The 13,678-nt window shown below is 43.7% G+C and overlaps 1 protein-coding gene across 4 annotated transcripts in view; it reads right to left on the reverse strand.

Moving 5' to 3' along the window:
* The window catches only part of TOM1 (target of myb1 membrane trafficking protein), a 244,150-nt gene that overhangs the window by 142,454 nt on the left and 88,018 nt on the right, over window positions 1-13,678 (reverse strand). For all 4 annotated transcript variants that reach the window (XM_069231390.1, XM_069231388.1, XM_069231391.1 and 1 more), the window contains exons 4-6: window positions 9,866-10,015; window positions 8,662-8,796; window positions 3,142-3,291 (exon numbers count right to left, since the gene is read on the reverse strand). In XM_069231390.1, coding sequence (XP_069087491.1) covers window positions 3,142-3,291; window positions 8,662-8,796; window positions 9,866-10,015 — 435 coding nt within the window. The remainder of the gene's footprint in view (window positions 1-3,141; window positions 3,292-8,661; window positions 8,797-9,865; window positions 10,016-13,678) is intronic.

The raw sequence follows: 13,678 nt of genomic DNA on the forward strand, positions 1-13,678 counted from the left end.
AGGTAACTGCCCATTGTGAGGATTTGGGTGTATTACATGATATGGTTGTGTGACCTTACCTTGTAATACACTTGCAAAAACTGTCTTGGGTCCAGTCAGGTTTGTTTGCAGAATCTTTAGCTCAACCCTTGGTACATTTGACTTCGAGCAGCAAGACTTAAACAAAGGACATAGTGTATAGCATTTAGAAGTAACAAAATAATGAAATAAGAGAGTTACGCTAAACAAAAGAAACCTGCACCAATTTATAAAAATAGATTATATTTGTATGTATTTTTAGAGACTAAAATGAGCAAACTCCACTGGAGGTTTCTGGAGATTAAGATTTTTAAAGAAAATTTAAATCGAAGTCTTTTAGTCACAACTACACACAAGCATTGGTAACCGGAAAGTTTCAAAACTATTGAGAGATAGTTTGAAAGAGTTGTGTTCTGCTACTCCAGCCCAACTCTTGTGATCAAATCCATCAGAAAGAAGGTCAGGGGGCCACTAAGGAATATCTGGACACTTACCTGGTAACCAAAGTGTTCTCCAGTCCAGTTCTGAATTTTACACAACAGCTGCCACTGACTTAATGGAGTGGCCCTGATGCTGGGGATGCAGGAGATGAAGGATGCTCAAGGATGCTTTGGGTGCTGTGTGGTCGATTGGGGTGCCGTTGGGTGCTCAGTTCATGGGTCAGGTGAGGCGACTTCGACCACAAAGGTTGGGGGTCCTTCAAAGTCCTCTTTGGGACAGTAGAAGGCAAGCTGCTGCTCTGGTCTACCGGACTCCGGTCACAGCGGGTCCAGCGGTGTCCTAGGGTGGAGGCTAGTGTCCCTCTAGGTCCACCAATCTAGACTCAGATTAAACTCCCGGGACTGGTAGACTTGGTGCAGTTTTGTGCCATCAAGGATCAGTTCCTAGGGGGGCCCAGTGGCAGTCAGCAGCAATTTTCCAGAAGTGTCTACCAACCTGCTGAGTTGGGCTAGCTCATCTTTGATGTCCCTGATGCTGGTTCCAGTCTCTTCTTTGGTCTGAGGCTTAGGCATGACCTTTCCTCAAGACAGGAGCTACGGACACAGTCTTCTCTTCGCTAGCCCAATGTGCGGCAGGTGCATGCCAGAAGATGGTGCTGTCTCTCTTTACCAGGTCCAGAGATCATCAGGGCAGTACTTCTGTAGTCCTATCTCCAATTCCGTAGCGATCTGAGGTTCACAGTGCCAGGAGTGACATATTTATGCCCAGAAAGTGCCCGGGGGCGTGATGCGGCCATTAGCCAATGGGCTACCAAGATCCCCCACCATGTGACAAATTTCAACTATGTGTGGCATCTAAGGATCCCAGACTGCATTATTCTGCTCTGCCCAGTCTCAAGATGTTTGAACCTGTCCTTGGAACTTAGGAGCCCACCCTAGAGGTGTGGCCAGCTGTGGGCTACAGACCTACAGGAAAACTGGTTTGGGCAGCGGTCTGCCCTCTATGTCCCCGCCACCAGCGTGTCTACCTACACAAAGGGGCAACTCCTCAGGAATGTGATCGTCATTTGCCCACCAAAGATGGTTTCACCTTTGAAGCCTGCATTTCAGGCCAACACCCGAGTGACTTCCTGTAAGGGTAAGGTTAGCACTTCCCTCTGTAGTAGGCTACCATTGTTCCTTAGCCTGGGGGTCATTCACACGACTCCCCATGAGGGAATAAAGCTGTCTGATGGCAGCAACAATGTGAGGCCACTGGACAAACTAGGCTACAGAGCGGCAACTTTCTAAAAGTTGCCTTTCCTTAAAAGTGACATTAAATTTAACTTGAGCATCAAGTCAGGTTTAAGGCCACAATTCATTTGCCACCTTGAAGTACTAATTTTAGCAGTCCTATTGAGAAGGCTGAGGGCTGAGGGGTCAGTCGGTAACTCTGTGGTAGCCAATGGGGCTACTAACCTTTCCACAGCAAAACAACATTTTGGAAGTGTTGCTGTCAGGACAGGTTAAAACAATATGTCCCACATTATCATCTATAGCTCTCAGCCTCAGAGCTCCACAGGACCTACTTTGAGAAGACCTGCATATATTGTTAAGGGAAGTGTGGGATTTGCCATTGATTTAAATATCAAAGTCAACTAGCAGTTTAAACTGCTCTTCCAGGCTTCGATGGCAGACTGGGAGTCATTTTGTACTTTGTCCAACATAGGGTGGCACAACCAGTGCTGCAGTCCTAGGGGAACACTGTCTTACATGTCCTGGGTACCGTTGACACCATCTACTAAGGGTTCATAAGTAAGCTAGTGTATGCCTATTGTGGCTAACCAATTCAACATACCCTTTGAAAGGGGTTAGAACACTGGCCCTGAGGTCTGGTTGGCAGGCCTTAGAGCGCTCTCAAAGTCGAGAAACCAGCAGCATATGTCCAAAACTTTAGGGGTGTTCATGAATTTAAAAAGCCATTTCCTTACACCCATCCATGCTTCTGTAACCTACACAAGTGATATATTTTTGTTTTAAGTAAGGCACGCTGATGCCCTTATCACTTAGATTCATTCTCCATATTATTGCCCACAATAAAAAAATATTGTGCTATCTGAAATGCTCATCTGTTTTACCACATCAAGACAGCTGTGGCAGTGCAAGAGAAAGGGGCTTTAGGTAAAGTGAGTTTTTGGTTCTGGTGCTATCACTATCCTATTCATTTTACTAAAATAACATGTACAATATAATTACTTATAAGGACTTTCAGCCTGCCCTCTTCAGTCATTTGAATGTTATTGCTTCATTCACATTTTTCTTCGGCCCTCAACAGCATACAGCATGGGGCAGTGGGGCAGTCCACTTCAACCACTGGCTAACTTCAATGTGAATGATGTCATTCTGACCTTCCACCTGGAGCACATCCACACACAAAGTAGTTCCCTTCAGTGTTATAAACTATGACAAGTGTGTTTTTTTTTAGACCAAAACATATTTTTTGCTTTCAGACACAGTTTTTTTTTTTATTGATGAGGGTCGGGCATCTTCCCCACCAATAGTTTTGCAAAACCCATGACAAAACAAGCATTGACAAAACCAAAAGGCTTGCAGCCTATGCCAGATCTATTGGCTTTGCCAGTGCAAATTTCTTTGTGTGCTGGTCCACATAAAAAGACATAGATTCACACATCCCAAGTCTTACCTGCTCAGGGCTGGGAGCAATGGGTGTGTTCCCGTTGGGTGCAGCTGATGGGGGAATACCCGTCGGTGGTGCAGCTGGCTGACTCACTGACTGCGTTCTCTGTGGAGGGTCTCTAGCAGCTGAGGATGGAGCACTTGCAAACTGTACACTCTTTAAAAAGGAAAAGCAAAAAAGGATGTGGAGTGAGAGCTACGTTGCCATTATGCCTATCTATGTTCCTCATTTCTAGGTCTCTCCGGCCAGTCAAGTGCCTTCCACTTTATCAACCAGGGATCCTTAGCTAAAACATTAATTTCTGAAAACTTGATTCACTTCTTCTCACACTGTCTTTTTTAGTTATAACAAAAGAAAGCATTGGCAAAGTCAAAAGGCTGTCAGCCATCGCCAGCCCTACTCACTTTGTGAATGTTTGTTCTTTCTGACTGGTCCTGTGGAAAAACCTAAGCCCGCATTAAACTGGACATATGCATTTTTGTAATTTCTATTGTATGAGTGATCCCCCCCACCCTGAATCTTGGTGTGATATTGCTCCTTCTTTAGGCACTGCATTTAGTAGGGTCATAGAGTACCGGGGAACACAGACTGAACAGAGCGGGATGTACACAGTTGCCGGGTTGGAGACAGCATGCACCGGCTCCCTTGACCCGGGCACTCCCAGCCAATCCTGATGCTGCTCTGAGCAGCGTCAGGACTGGCCGCAGGGCAGGCTGTGAGCCTGTGCGTGCAGCCTGCAACTGAGGAGCGGAGCGGCGGCGAGTGAAGGTAAGGATTTTCATTTTTTTACAAAAATAAATACATTTTTATTCCCCCTCACCCACGCGCCGCCCGCTCCTTCCGTGCCCTGCGAGCCGCTAATGGCTGCACCTGGGCTCACGGAAAGGATTCCAAAGTAGTACCCCAGTACCTAGTTCACAAAAGACTCCCCAGAGCCGGGCTTTGCTGTACCAGTGCTTCCAGTTCCAAGTTCAAAGCACTAGAGTTTTTGTGACATGAAAGGCAGTTTGTTGGAGATTGGCACACGCATGCTCTTCTGTTGTTTTTGCTTCTTTCTTAGCCTATCTCTTCTCCACCCTCACACATTCTTCCTCCCTTTTATCTTTCATCCTCTCTTCCTCCGCTCAGATCTCTCTGACCTACCCAGCTATTCTGCTTTTTCTCGGGGTGGTTTCAATGTGGAGCTACCTGGTGCAGTTGGCCCCCTGCCCCGCGCGGATTCCTACGCCTACGCAGATACTGATAGTCACCATAGGGTGGAGGTGACATCAACATGTGGCTCACATGTCACAGGTGAATGGGTCCTAAAGCTCCCCGACAGGTCTCTTTATGGTGGATCACCTTATATCAGACCAGTCCTGCTGAATGGACCACTTTGCAACAGCCATTGTATTCCCTTGTCCGACACAATAGCACCTCTTTCTTCTGGCCAGTAACATTAGGCTTGGCCGGTGTGACAGAGAGAGGAGAAAGAAAGATGAGGGACACAGGAAAAGTAAGATGAGATGGGGGAGACAGATGAAAGAGAAAGCAAAAATTTGAGAGCAAATGACATGCGACAGAGAGGAGAGAGCAAGCTGAAATAGCAGGGTGGAAGTAGAGAGAAACAGAAGCACAGTTTTAGGGTGAGAGGCTGGAAAGAAGAGGTGGGAGAGGCAATGAGGCAGAGCTTGACAAGATGAGAAGGAGTAGTAGAAGAGAAAGGAGAGGGAAATAAAGAATGTGAGAGAAATAGGCAGACCGAAAGAAAGAGAAAAACTGTGAATGTCACTCTAGGAGTCTGACATCCGACTGTGACATTACTGAGGGACCCCACGCCAGCCTGATGGCACTGCAGGAACCCAAAGTGGGTTGTGCCATCACACTGGGACCCTTACATCAGACTACGGCTTCACTCCACAAATCTGTAACTAGGACAGGAGAGGAACCCTGTTCAGATAGGATAAAAGAGATGGAGTTGTAGCAATCTCAGACAGGAAATGTTTTCAAACACACAAAGGGAAAGAACTTTTACATTTGCACATAACTGCTATCTTCACCAATCTATTAATGAAAGTAACTGACTGTTCATTTTTGTTAATTTCAAAAATGAATTCAGAATTCATTCTACACTTTACAATTTGCATTACATGCAAAAATAAAGGTATGTGTGGTAAAGTGTGAAATGCTTATTGACGCTATCTACCAACTCCTCTCCTTCATATAGTAGGAGGGATGAGTAGCTTAGCATATGTAAATCTACAAAATTACAGGATGCAAACAGCTGGTTACTTGTAAGTAACATTTTCCATATCACATGCTGTGCACGGACATAAAAGCAGTGCCCCACGCTACAAGGCAGAGACGGGCGGAAAGCAGAGGCAATTATAATAAATAATGTTTTAAAACTGCTTCACCCTCTTCAGCTTTCTTTTTGCATGAATGTTCTCACACAATATTTAGATAAACTGAGCAGGTGACCATATTTCAAACTCAACCAGTGGGTTGCTGCCAATGACCGATATAGTCAAATTTTTCTTACATGTGGAATGTGACTGTAAAATCTTCACACGTTGCCTGTTCATCTGACTAAGCTGCCTTTTGAAATGAGTTTCTCAAGATATTTGGGTGCAAAGGACATAAATAACTGCTGTTTTGTATAATGTCTCGATTCTGTCAATGTAGTACTCAGTGCTCATTTGACATCTAGTGAATGCAATGTCCTTTCTGCTGTGCTGGTAGGGTTTTGAAAGAATGTTGGAATTTCAATAGTTTGATTGCGGTCAAAATGTGGTAACACCTTTGTAAGGAAGTGTGGATGTGTAAACAAGACAACCTTTTCCCTGTGGATTGAATGGAAGGTTTTTCCGCTGATAGCACTTGTAGTTAGATAACAATGAGCAAATAAGTAAATCAGTTTCTGAAATGCCTGTGCTCTCTATAGGGCTGAGAAAGCTTGTGCTAAATAGCTATTTAGGGTTGCTCTCAAATAATTCTCGGTCTACAAAGGTTCGAAAAGGAGTTTTTGTCAATGGTGGTAAACCCTAGCTGATGAAGTTAGGGCATGTTTTTTGGGTTTGTGACATGCATAGCTCTCCTTTAACAGCTAATAGTTTAAATAAGGGTAAACATGAATTCTTTGGCGGTGAGCCACTACATGTGGTAAATACTTGGTGTGGATTTTATGTAGAAAGATATAACTGTGAACTGGTATTGGTTTGTATCTATCCTCCCAGTCTATTGGCGATGATGCTGTAGCATTGAAATATGAAACTAGGTGTCCGTTAGGTCTAAGCCCAGTAGAACGTTTCTTTCTTTTAGGGGCGGGATCACACCCTGCAAGGGCATCATCTTGAAGTGGATAGTTTGCAGGGAGGTATTTAATACCCATAGATTTAAAAGATGCGAAAACGTGTGCCATCCTTCTTGGGTATGAGAGTAGACTCCCTTATCTTGTTGATGCAATGATGCAACCTCTATTGCCTGCTACCTTTAATAACAGTGAGCAAATATCTTTCAGCAATTAGGCCTACTGTCTTTGTTGATTGTGTGCTTTTACAAATCAGTGGAGTAGCCCTGCAGCACCACTTAACAAAAACAAACACATTTCTCTGTTATTTTCCTCCATTTCTGAGGGCAAACCCTGAGCCTTCCCCAGACTGGTGTTTAGGGCAGGGTCACAGTTTGGCTGCAACAGAGGACCCTCTGGACTGGAGCCCCTGTCACAACCCTTTAAGTTTCCACAAAATCCTCCTCAATGAAAAGACCAACGATGTGTAGTATTCTGTTGTGGTCATTGTTGGCGAAAGGGTGAAGACGAGTAAATTGCCATGGTTATTAACATTGGTGGAGTGTCTGTGAGTGCTGAAGAGTGCCCATAAACTTGGAGGGGTCAGGATCTTTTTTTGTCTTTTCTAGGGCCTTATCTGCACACGGATAAAAAAAAAAAGGTGGACGCCATCAAGCAGTAAGCCTAAAAAACATGAACTTCAGGGCAAAACACGGAAATACTCGGACAGATGTGGCGACATAATATAAAGCAGGTGTTGATCTGATCAGCAGCATCTAAGTAGCAGCGGATATCAGCATTTGAGACAATTTTCCCTTCTTTGACAATCTTCTCTTTTGTTCCAGTACTTTGCAGTAAAGTGTCAGAGAATCTCTTCCATTTCATTCCATTACAAACTGTTGAATCAGCAGAGTACTGTCTGTGAGCTTGGAAAGTGCCATGAGCGGATGCACCCACTGACACCCTTTAACCTGGTGTGCCCAGACATATGCTTTTTTTTTCCCCACTGTGGCCCTTCTGTGGTCCCTTGAGTAATCAATCTTTTCTAAGATGTGTGAAGCATCATTAGAGTCTGGAGGAATTGGGATTTGAAAGTACAGAGGATTTTGTGGACGCCTTGTATATACTTTCTACTCAGGTAGAGGGCTTTTAGATTTTCCAGTTGTACATTTTAAAAATGTTTTAGAATCATTTGATACCAGGCTGTGCACTTAGTCATGGACAACGTTTCAGGAAAGAAACATTTTACTCTTTTTCAACTTCCATGTTGTTGCCACGCTGAAGTGCGCTCCTTTGAATGACTACAACATACGCAGAAGTTTCATCTGGTGATGATGCCCTAATTTTTCCAATCCCCAAGGTGTCATAGGATCTCGAAGGTGAGTATCGAGGATCTGACGGTCACCTGATACGCCGATTCAATGCGTTTCCGTGTCCTACACATAGTAGAAGTCATGAGTGTTGTTCAGTACAATCTGTTCTTTGTTGTTGCGCTTAAAAAGCCAATTTTCCCACTGCAACACAGTTTCAACACAGTTTCAAAGGCGGAGCACTCAACTTTAGCTCTAAACCATGTGTCAGAAAAAAAAAAATCTAGGGTGGGGACTGCGTGCAGATGCATTGTGGGTTCTGCCTATGTGATCATAAGTCATTCTCAAAACAGAAAACAAACTTTCGATGTAAACAACTTGTAATATTCTGAACCAAAGAAGCAATGGCAGGATAGACTACAGTATGTGATCTAAAGCAACACATGCTGTAAACTTTGTTTTTATGTTTCCCCTAACAAATTTGAAAACACTTCTTAACAATGATATCGACACACCCATTCCTCAAAGCACATAACATCAGGCTGTACCCTTCTACCAGGAAACTGGCAGACTGTGACTTAGTTGAAGAAATGACCTCAGATTGGGCTACACGCAACTAACGGAGCACACATTGTGGCTTCATTCCAAGAACCGGATATAAAACTGACATAGTATTAGTTTATGACATCACTCATGGAATCCAGTATTAAATGTGACATCATTCCAGGAAACAGATTTCAGACTGCATCATTCCACTAAACTGATCTTAGACCGTGACATCACTACAGGAACCAGAAGTCAGAGGATGCTGTCTCTCCAGGTAGCTGATATCAAATAACTCTTAGAGAGGGCTGTGCTTACATAGTAATGTGGACAGCAATATGACCCCTGTGGAAGACCATCTCCATTCATTTCCCCAAATACATCTAAAACAATCCTGGGCCTTACCTTCTGAGGTGTGTGGATCGGAGATAGCGTGTCCAGGTTGGTCATTGGGAACTCCAAGCCCTTCCGGCGCAAGTCCTCGTAAACAGACACAACACCAGTAAGGCCAGGGGAGCTGCGGAAGGCATCGGCCCACGACTGCAGAAGGAAGAAAGCAAAGTGAGTATCCTGGGGTCTATCTCATGTATTTGTCTGTCTGCAGAGGAGTCTTGGAACCCAGGGATATTTTCTGCAAAATAATTTGCCCCAGCAATGCACTGTTATAAATAAAAAAAACACAAAGGTTGTCCATGCAGGGTGAAGGAGCAGCTTGTGCTTCAGATTTTTCCCCACAATCGTTTCTACAAGCAGAAACCCATTTAACTCATAAAACGAGGCATGAGGAATGTAATGGCCGTGTCACAGTAGAGTTTTTTGTGGAATAGCTAAGTTCTCTGACTGCTACTATGCTATTCTTTTGATCTTTGGCACGTTTGAGACGTTGTTTGGTTCAATTGGCTTCTGAAGTGAAGTTTCATGATACTTTGGCTTTGGTGATGTAATAAAAGTGAGCTTTTCAGCAGAGTTAGGTTTCTGGGTGAAGTGGATATTAGCCACTGGGTAAAGATGGATCTTGACGGAATAAGTTAGATTATGACCAATGCTGAGGGAAACGTTGGTGACAAAGTCAGGGTGGACTGATGGGGTGATTTCAGCAAAATGGGTTTGATGCCAGATTACCTAATTTTGGGGTAAATCTGTGTTGGTTTGTTGGGCCATGTCGAGTTTTTGGAAAGACGTTGGTTGCTTTGTTTATCTGATTTGTGCTTTGGAGCACTTAGGTTGGATTACTGAGGGCAAGATCGGAGACAAATTTAATTTCTTTGGGCTACTTAGGTTTTGGGGAGGAATTTGAGATTTTATAGCCTCTTGAGATTTGAGAATGTTGTGTTTTGAGTTAAAGTTGAGACTGGGCATTGGACTTTGTTGGGTTTGTGGCTGACGTAGATTGATAGTTGAATTGGATGGATTTTGGGGCAGAGAAACACCATCCAGAGAAAGGTTGGTAGCCAGAGCTGTGGGAAGTTTTCAGGTATGCTAGGTTTTAGTGCATAGTCAGGTCAGTTAACTTGGCAAGTTCTGTTGGACTGGGTTACTAGTCTAGTTCTTTTTGGCACAGAGAAATGTGACTGTAACAAAGCTGGGTTCCACACACCTCCAGTCTCACCTGAATTAGGAACAGCACCTTGTCTTGCACAATAGTAGGCGGATTGTTCTTAGGAAGGATAGTTCGCACCAGGACGCCTTCAACAAATTCCTGACTTGCCACCATGACATGGAATCTGTGTCCACAGTTCTTTACACATGTCTCAAGAACCTGAGTGAAGACAAAACCAGGCATTACAAAATGTGCTTATTTCACCTCTCATTTACCTCCATACCTGCCTAATGTCCAAACTCTCAAATCAGCACCCAATCCTCTCTACCGCTGCTCCACAGTTAGGTTTCTGTTATATCAGTGGTGGCGGTCCCATATGGGCTCCAGGTCTACACCCTCATTCTTTTCTGACCGTTTTGTATTATATCAAGAGTGAGTAATCATTTATTATTCACTCTTGGTATAATTTAAGAAATCGAATCAGGCAAAAGCTTGACACTATCTGACAGCTGGTGTAGGCACCTGAAGGCACCAGCATCAGAGAGATTGTCCAGGGTTGGTGAAATCGTAGTCCTGTCCTCAGGGACCTGGCATCTCTCCATTCCTCCCCAATCTGTGATGTGCTAAAGTATCACAGTCATTGGTAACCATGGGTGCTGTAGGCTTAAGCCCTGCAGTGCCCATGGCTACAGGCCAATCAGCTAGTCAACAAGTTAGACAAGGATGGGGTAAAGGAGGAGAGGCTGAAAACTAAAATCTGCAAATGCACAGGTTTCAGTTTCATGGTCCAGCACTGGAAGAAGTAAAAAAGCAGCAGGCGTCTAAACGTGACCTTGGCAGGCAGAAATGTAAGTGAAAAAAGCTTTTAAATATTGTATATGTATAGGTGAGTGTGCCTGTGAGAGAGCAGGTGCTTGTGTGAGCACTTCTATGCATCTATGTTTGTGAGTGAGCGTCAGTGAAGGGGGTGCCTGAGATTGGAAAGTGAGGACAAGTTAGAATGAATGAGAGTGAGGAAGGATGACTGAAAGCGTAACTGAGTGTTCCTGTGTGAGACTGAATGAGCCAGGTTGAGACTGAGTGAGTCACAGTCGTAGTGAGTCTTTTAGTGAGAGGCAGAATTAGCAAGTCAGAGTGAAAATCCGTCTGACTAAGTTATAGTGAGTGAGAAATAATAATGCTAAGTTGAATGAATGCGACTGAGTGACACAGATTGAGTGAGACAGAATGAAACGGACTGCGAAGGAGTGAGACTCAGTGAATCAGTGAGAGCGGACAAGAATGAGTGGGACTGAGTAAGTCACGATGAGACTGAGTCAGATTGGGTGGGCTAAGTAGGACTGAGTGAGAAAGAGTGAGTCGGAGTAAGCAAAAGTGAGTGCAAGTGCAAATGGGAGTAAGTGAATGAAACTGAATGAAAGAGTAAGTCTGGGTGCTAATGAGTAAGAGCAAATTCCCAGAAACCTCTTAGAAGAAGTCATGTCAATCACTATAATTCTACCCCTCATCATTTCTAAAGGTCAGCATGCTGCCACTGTTCTATATATGGAAAATGTCACTTACCCAGTGTACATCTGTTCGTGGCATGAGTCGCTGCAGATTCACATGCTGTGCATTATCCTGCCATCTAGTGCTGGGCTCGGAGTGTTACAAGTTGTTTTTCTTCAAAGAACTCTTTTCGAGTCACGAGACCGAGGGAATCCTCCCTTACGGCTCCATTGGCATGGGCGTCGACTCCATCTTAGATTGTTTTCCCCGCAGAGGGTGAGGTAGGAGTTGTGTATATAGTAAAAGTGCCCATGCAATGGAGTGAGTATGTATGTACATAATGTGTATAAAAAATATTATATATTTACAAATTTATAAATGTACAAGTTTCATCAACTTATAACGTCTACAGGCTCCCGGGGAGGCGGGAGGGTGAATGTGAATCTGCAGCGACTCATGCCACGAACAGATGTACACTGGGTAAGTGACATTTTCCGTTCGATGGCATGTGTAGCTGCAGATACACATGCTGTGCATAGACTAGTAAGCAGTTATCGCCCCAAAAGCGGTGGTTTAGCCTGTAGGAGTTGAATTTGTTTGAAATAATGTTCGTAATACAGCCTGTCCTACTGTGGCTTGTTGTGTTGTTAACCCATCTACACAGTAATGTTTTGTGAATGTATGAGGCGTAGACCAAGCGGCTGCCTTACAGATTTCTGTCATAGGTATATTTCCTAGAAAGGCCATTGTGGCGCCTTTCTTCCTAGTGGAGTGCGCCTTTGGCGTAATAGGCAGATCTCTTTTTGATTTAATATAGCAGGTCTGAATACATTTCACTATCCATCTGGCAATGCCTTGTTTGGATATTGGATTTCCTGCATGAGGTTTTTGAAAGGCTACAAACAATTGTTTTGTCTCGCGTAATTGTTTTGTTCTATCAATGTAATACATTAATGCTCTTTTGATGTCTAGCGTATGTAAGGCTCTTTCGGCTACTGAGTCTGGTTGTGGAAAAAAAGACTGGGAGTTCCACTGTTTGGTTTAGGTGGAACGGTGATATAACTTTTGGTAAGAACTTTGGATTTGTCCGGAGAACCACTTTATGTTTATGTATTTGTATAAAGGGTTCTTGTATAGTGAATTCTTGAATTTCACTTACCCTTCTAAGAGTTGTGATAGCTATTAGGAAGGCTACTTTCCAGGTTAAGTATTGCATTTCACAAGAGTGCATGGGTTCAAATGGTGGACCCATGAGTCGTGTTAATACAATATTGAAGTACCACGAGGGAACTGGTGGTGTTCTTGGGGGTATGATTCTCTTTAGACCCTCCATAAATGCTTTGATGACTGGGATTCTAAAGAGTGATGTTGAATGTGTAATCTGCAGATAGGCAGATATTGCTGTGAGATGTATTTTGATAGAAGAAAAGGCTAGGTTTGATTTTTGTAAGTGTAATAAATAGCTTACGATGTTTTTTGCAGAAGCGTGTAGTGGTTGGATTTGATTATGATGGCAATAATAAACAAACCTTTTCCATTTGTTTGCGTAACAATGTCTTGTAGTAGGTTTTCTAGCTTGCTTAATGACCTCCATACATTCTTGTGTAAGGTCTAAATGTCCAAACTCTAAGACTTCAGGAGCCAGATTGCTTGATTGAGCGATGCTGGATTCGGGTGTCTGATCTGTTGCTTGTGTTGAGTTAACAGATCTGGTCTGTTTGGTAGTTTGATATGAGGTACTACTGACAGGTCTAGTAGTGTTGTGTACCATGGTTGGCGAGCCCAGGTTGGTGCTATCAGTATTAGTTTGAGCCTGCTTTGGCTCAATTTGTTTACAAGATAAGAAAGGAGAGGGGGAATAGAGTAGGCAAATATCCCTGACCAACTCATCCATAACGCATTGCCCTTGGACTGAGGGTGTGGATACCTGGACGCGAAGTTTTGGCATTTTACGTTTTCTTTTGTTGCGAATAGGTCTATTTCTGGTATTCCCCAGTGTAGAAAGTACGTTTGTAGTATCTGGGGATGAATTTCCCATTCGTGTGTTTGTTGGTGATCTCGACTGAGATTGTCGGCTAACTGGTTTTGAATCCCTGGGATGTACTGTGCTATTAGGCGAATGTGATTGTGAATCGCCCAATGCCAAATCTCTTGTGCTAAGAGACACAGTTGTGATGAGTGAGTCCCTCCCTGTTTGTTTAGGTAATACATTGTTGTCATGTTGTCTGTTTTGACAAGAATGTGTTTGTGGGCTATTAGCGGTTGAAATGCTTTCAGTGCTAGAAACACTGCTAAGAGCTCTAGATGATTTATATGCAGTTGCCTTTGTTGAACGTCCCATTTTCCCTGTATACTGTGCTGGTTGAGGTGTGCTCCCCACCCTATCATGGAAGC

The sequence above is a fragment of the Pleurodeles waltl genome, chromosome 4_2, assembly GCF_031143425.1.
Source record: "Pleurodeles waltl isolate 20211129_DDA chromosome 4_2, aPleWal1.hap1.20221129, whole genome shotgun sequence".
In the NCBI taxonomy this organism is placed as follows: Eukaryota; Metazoa; Chordata; class Amphibia; order Caudata; family Salamandridae; genus Pleurodeles; species Pleurodeles waltl.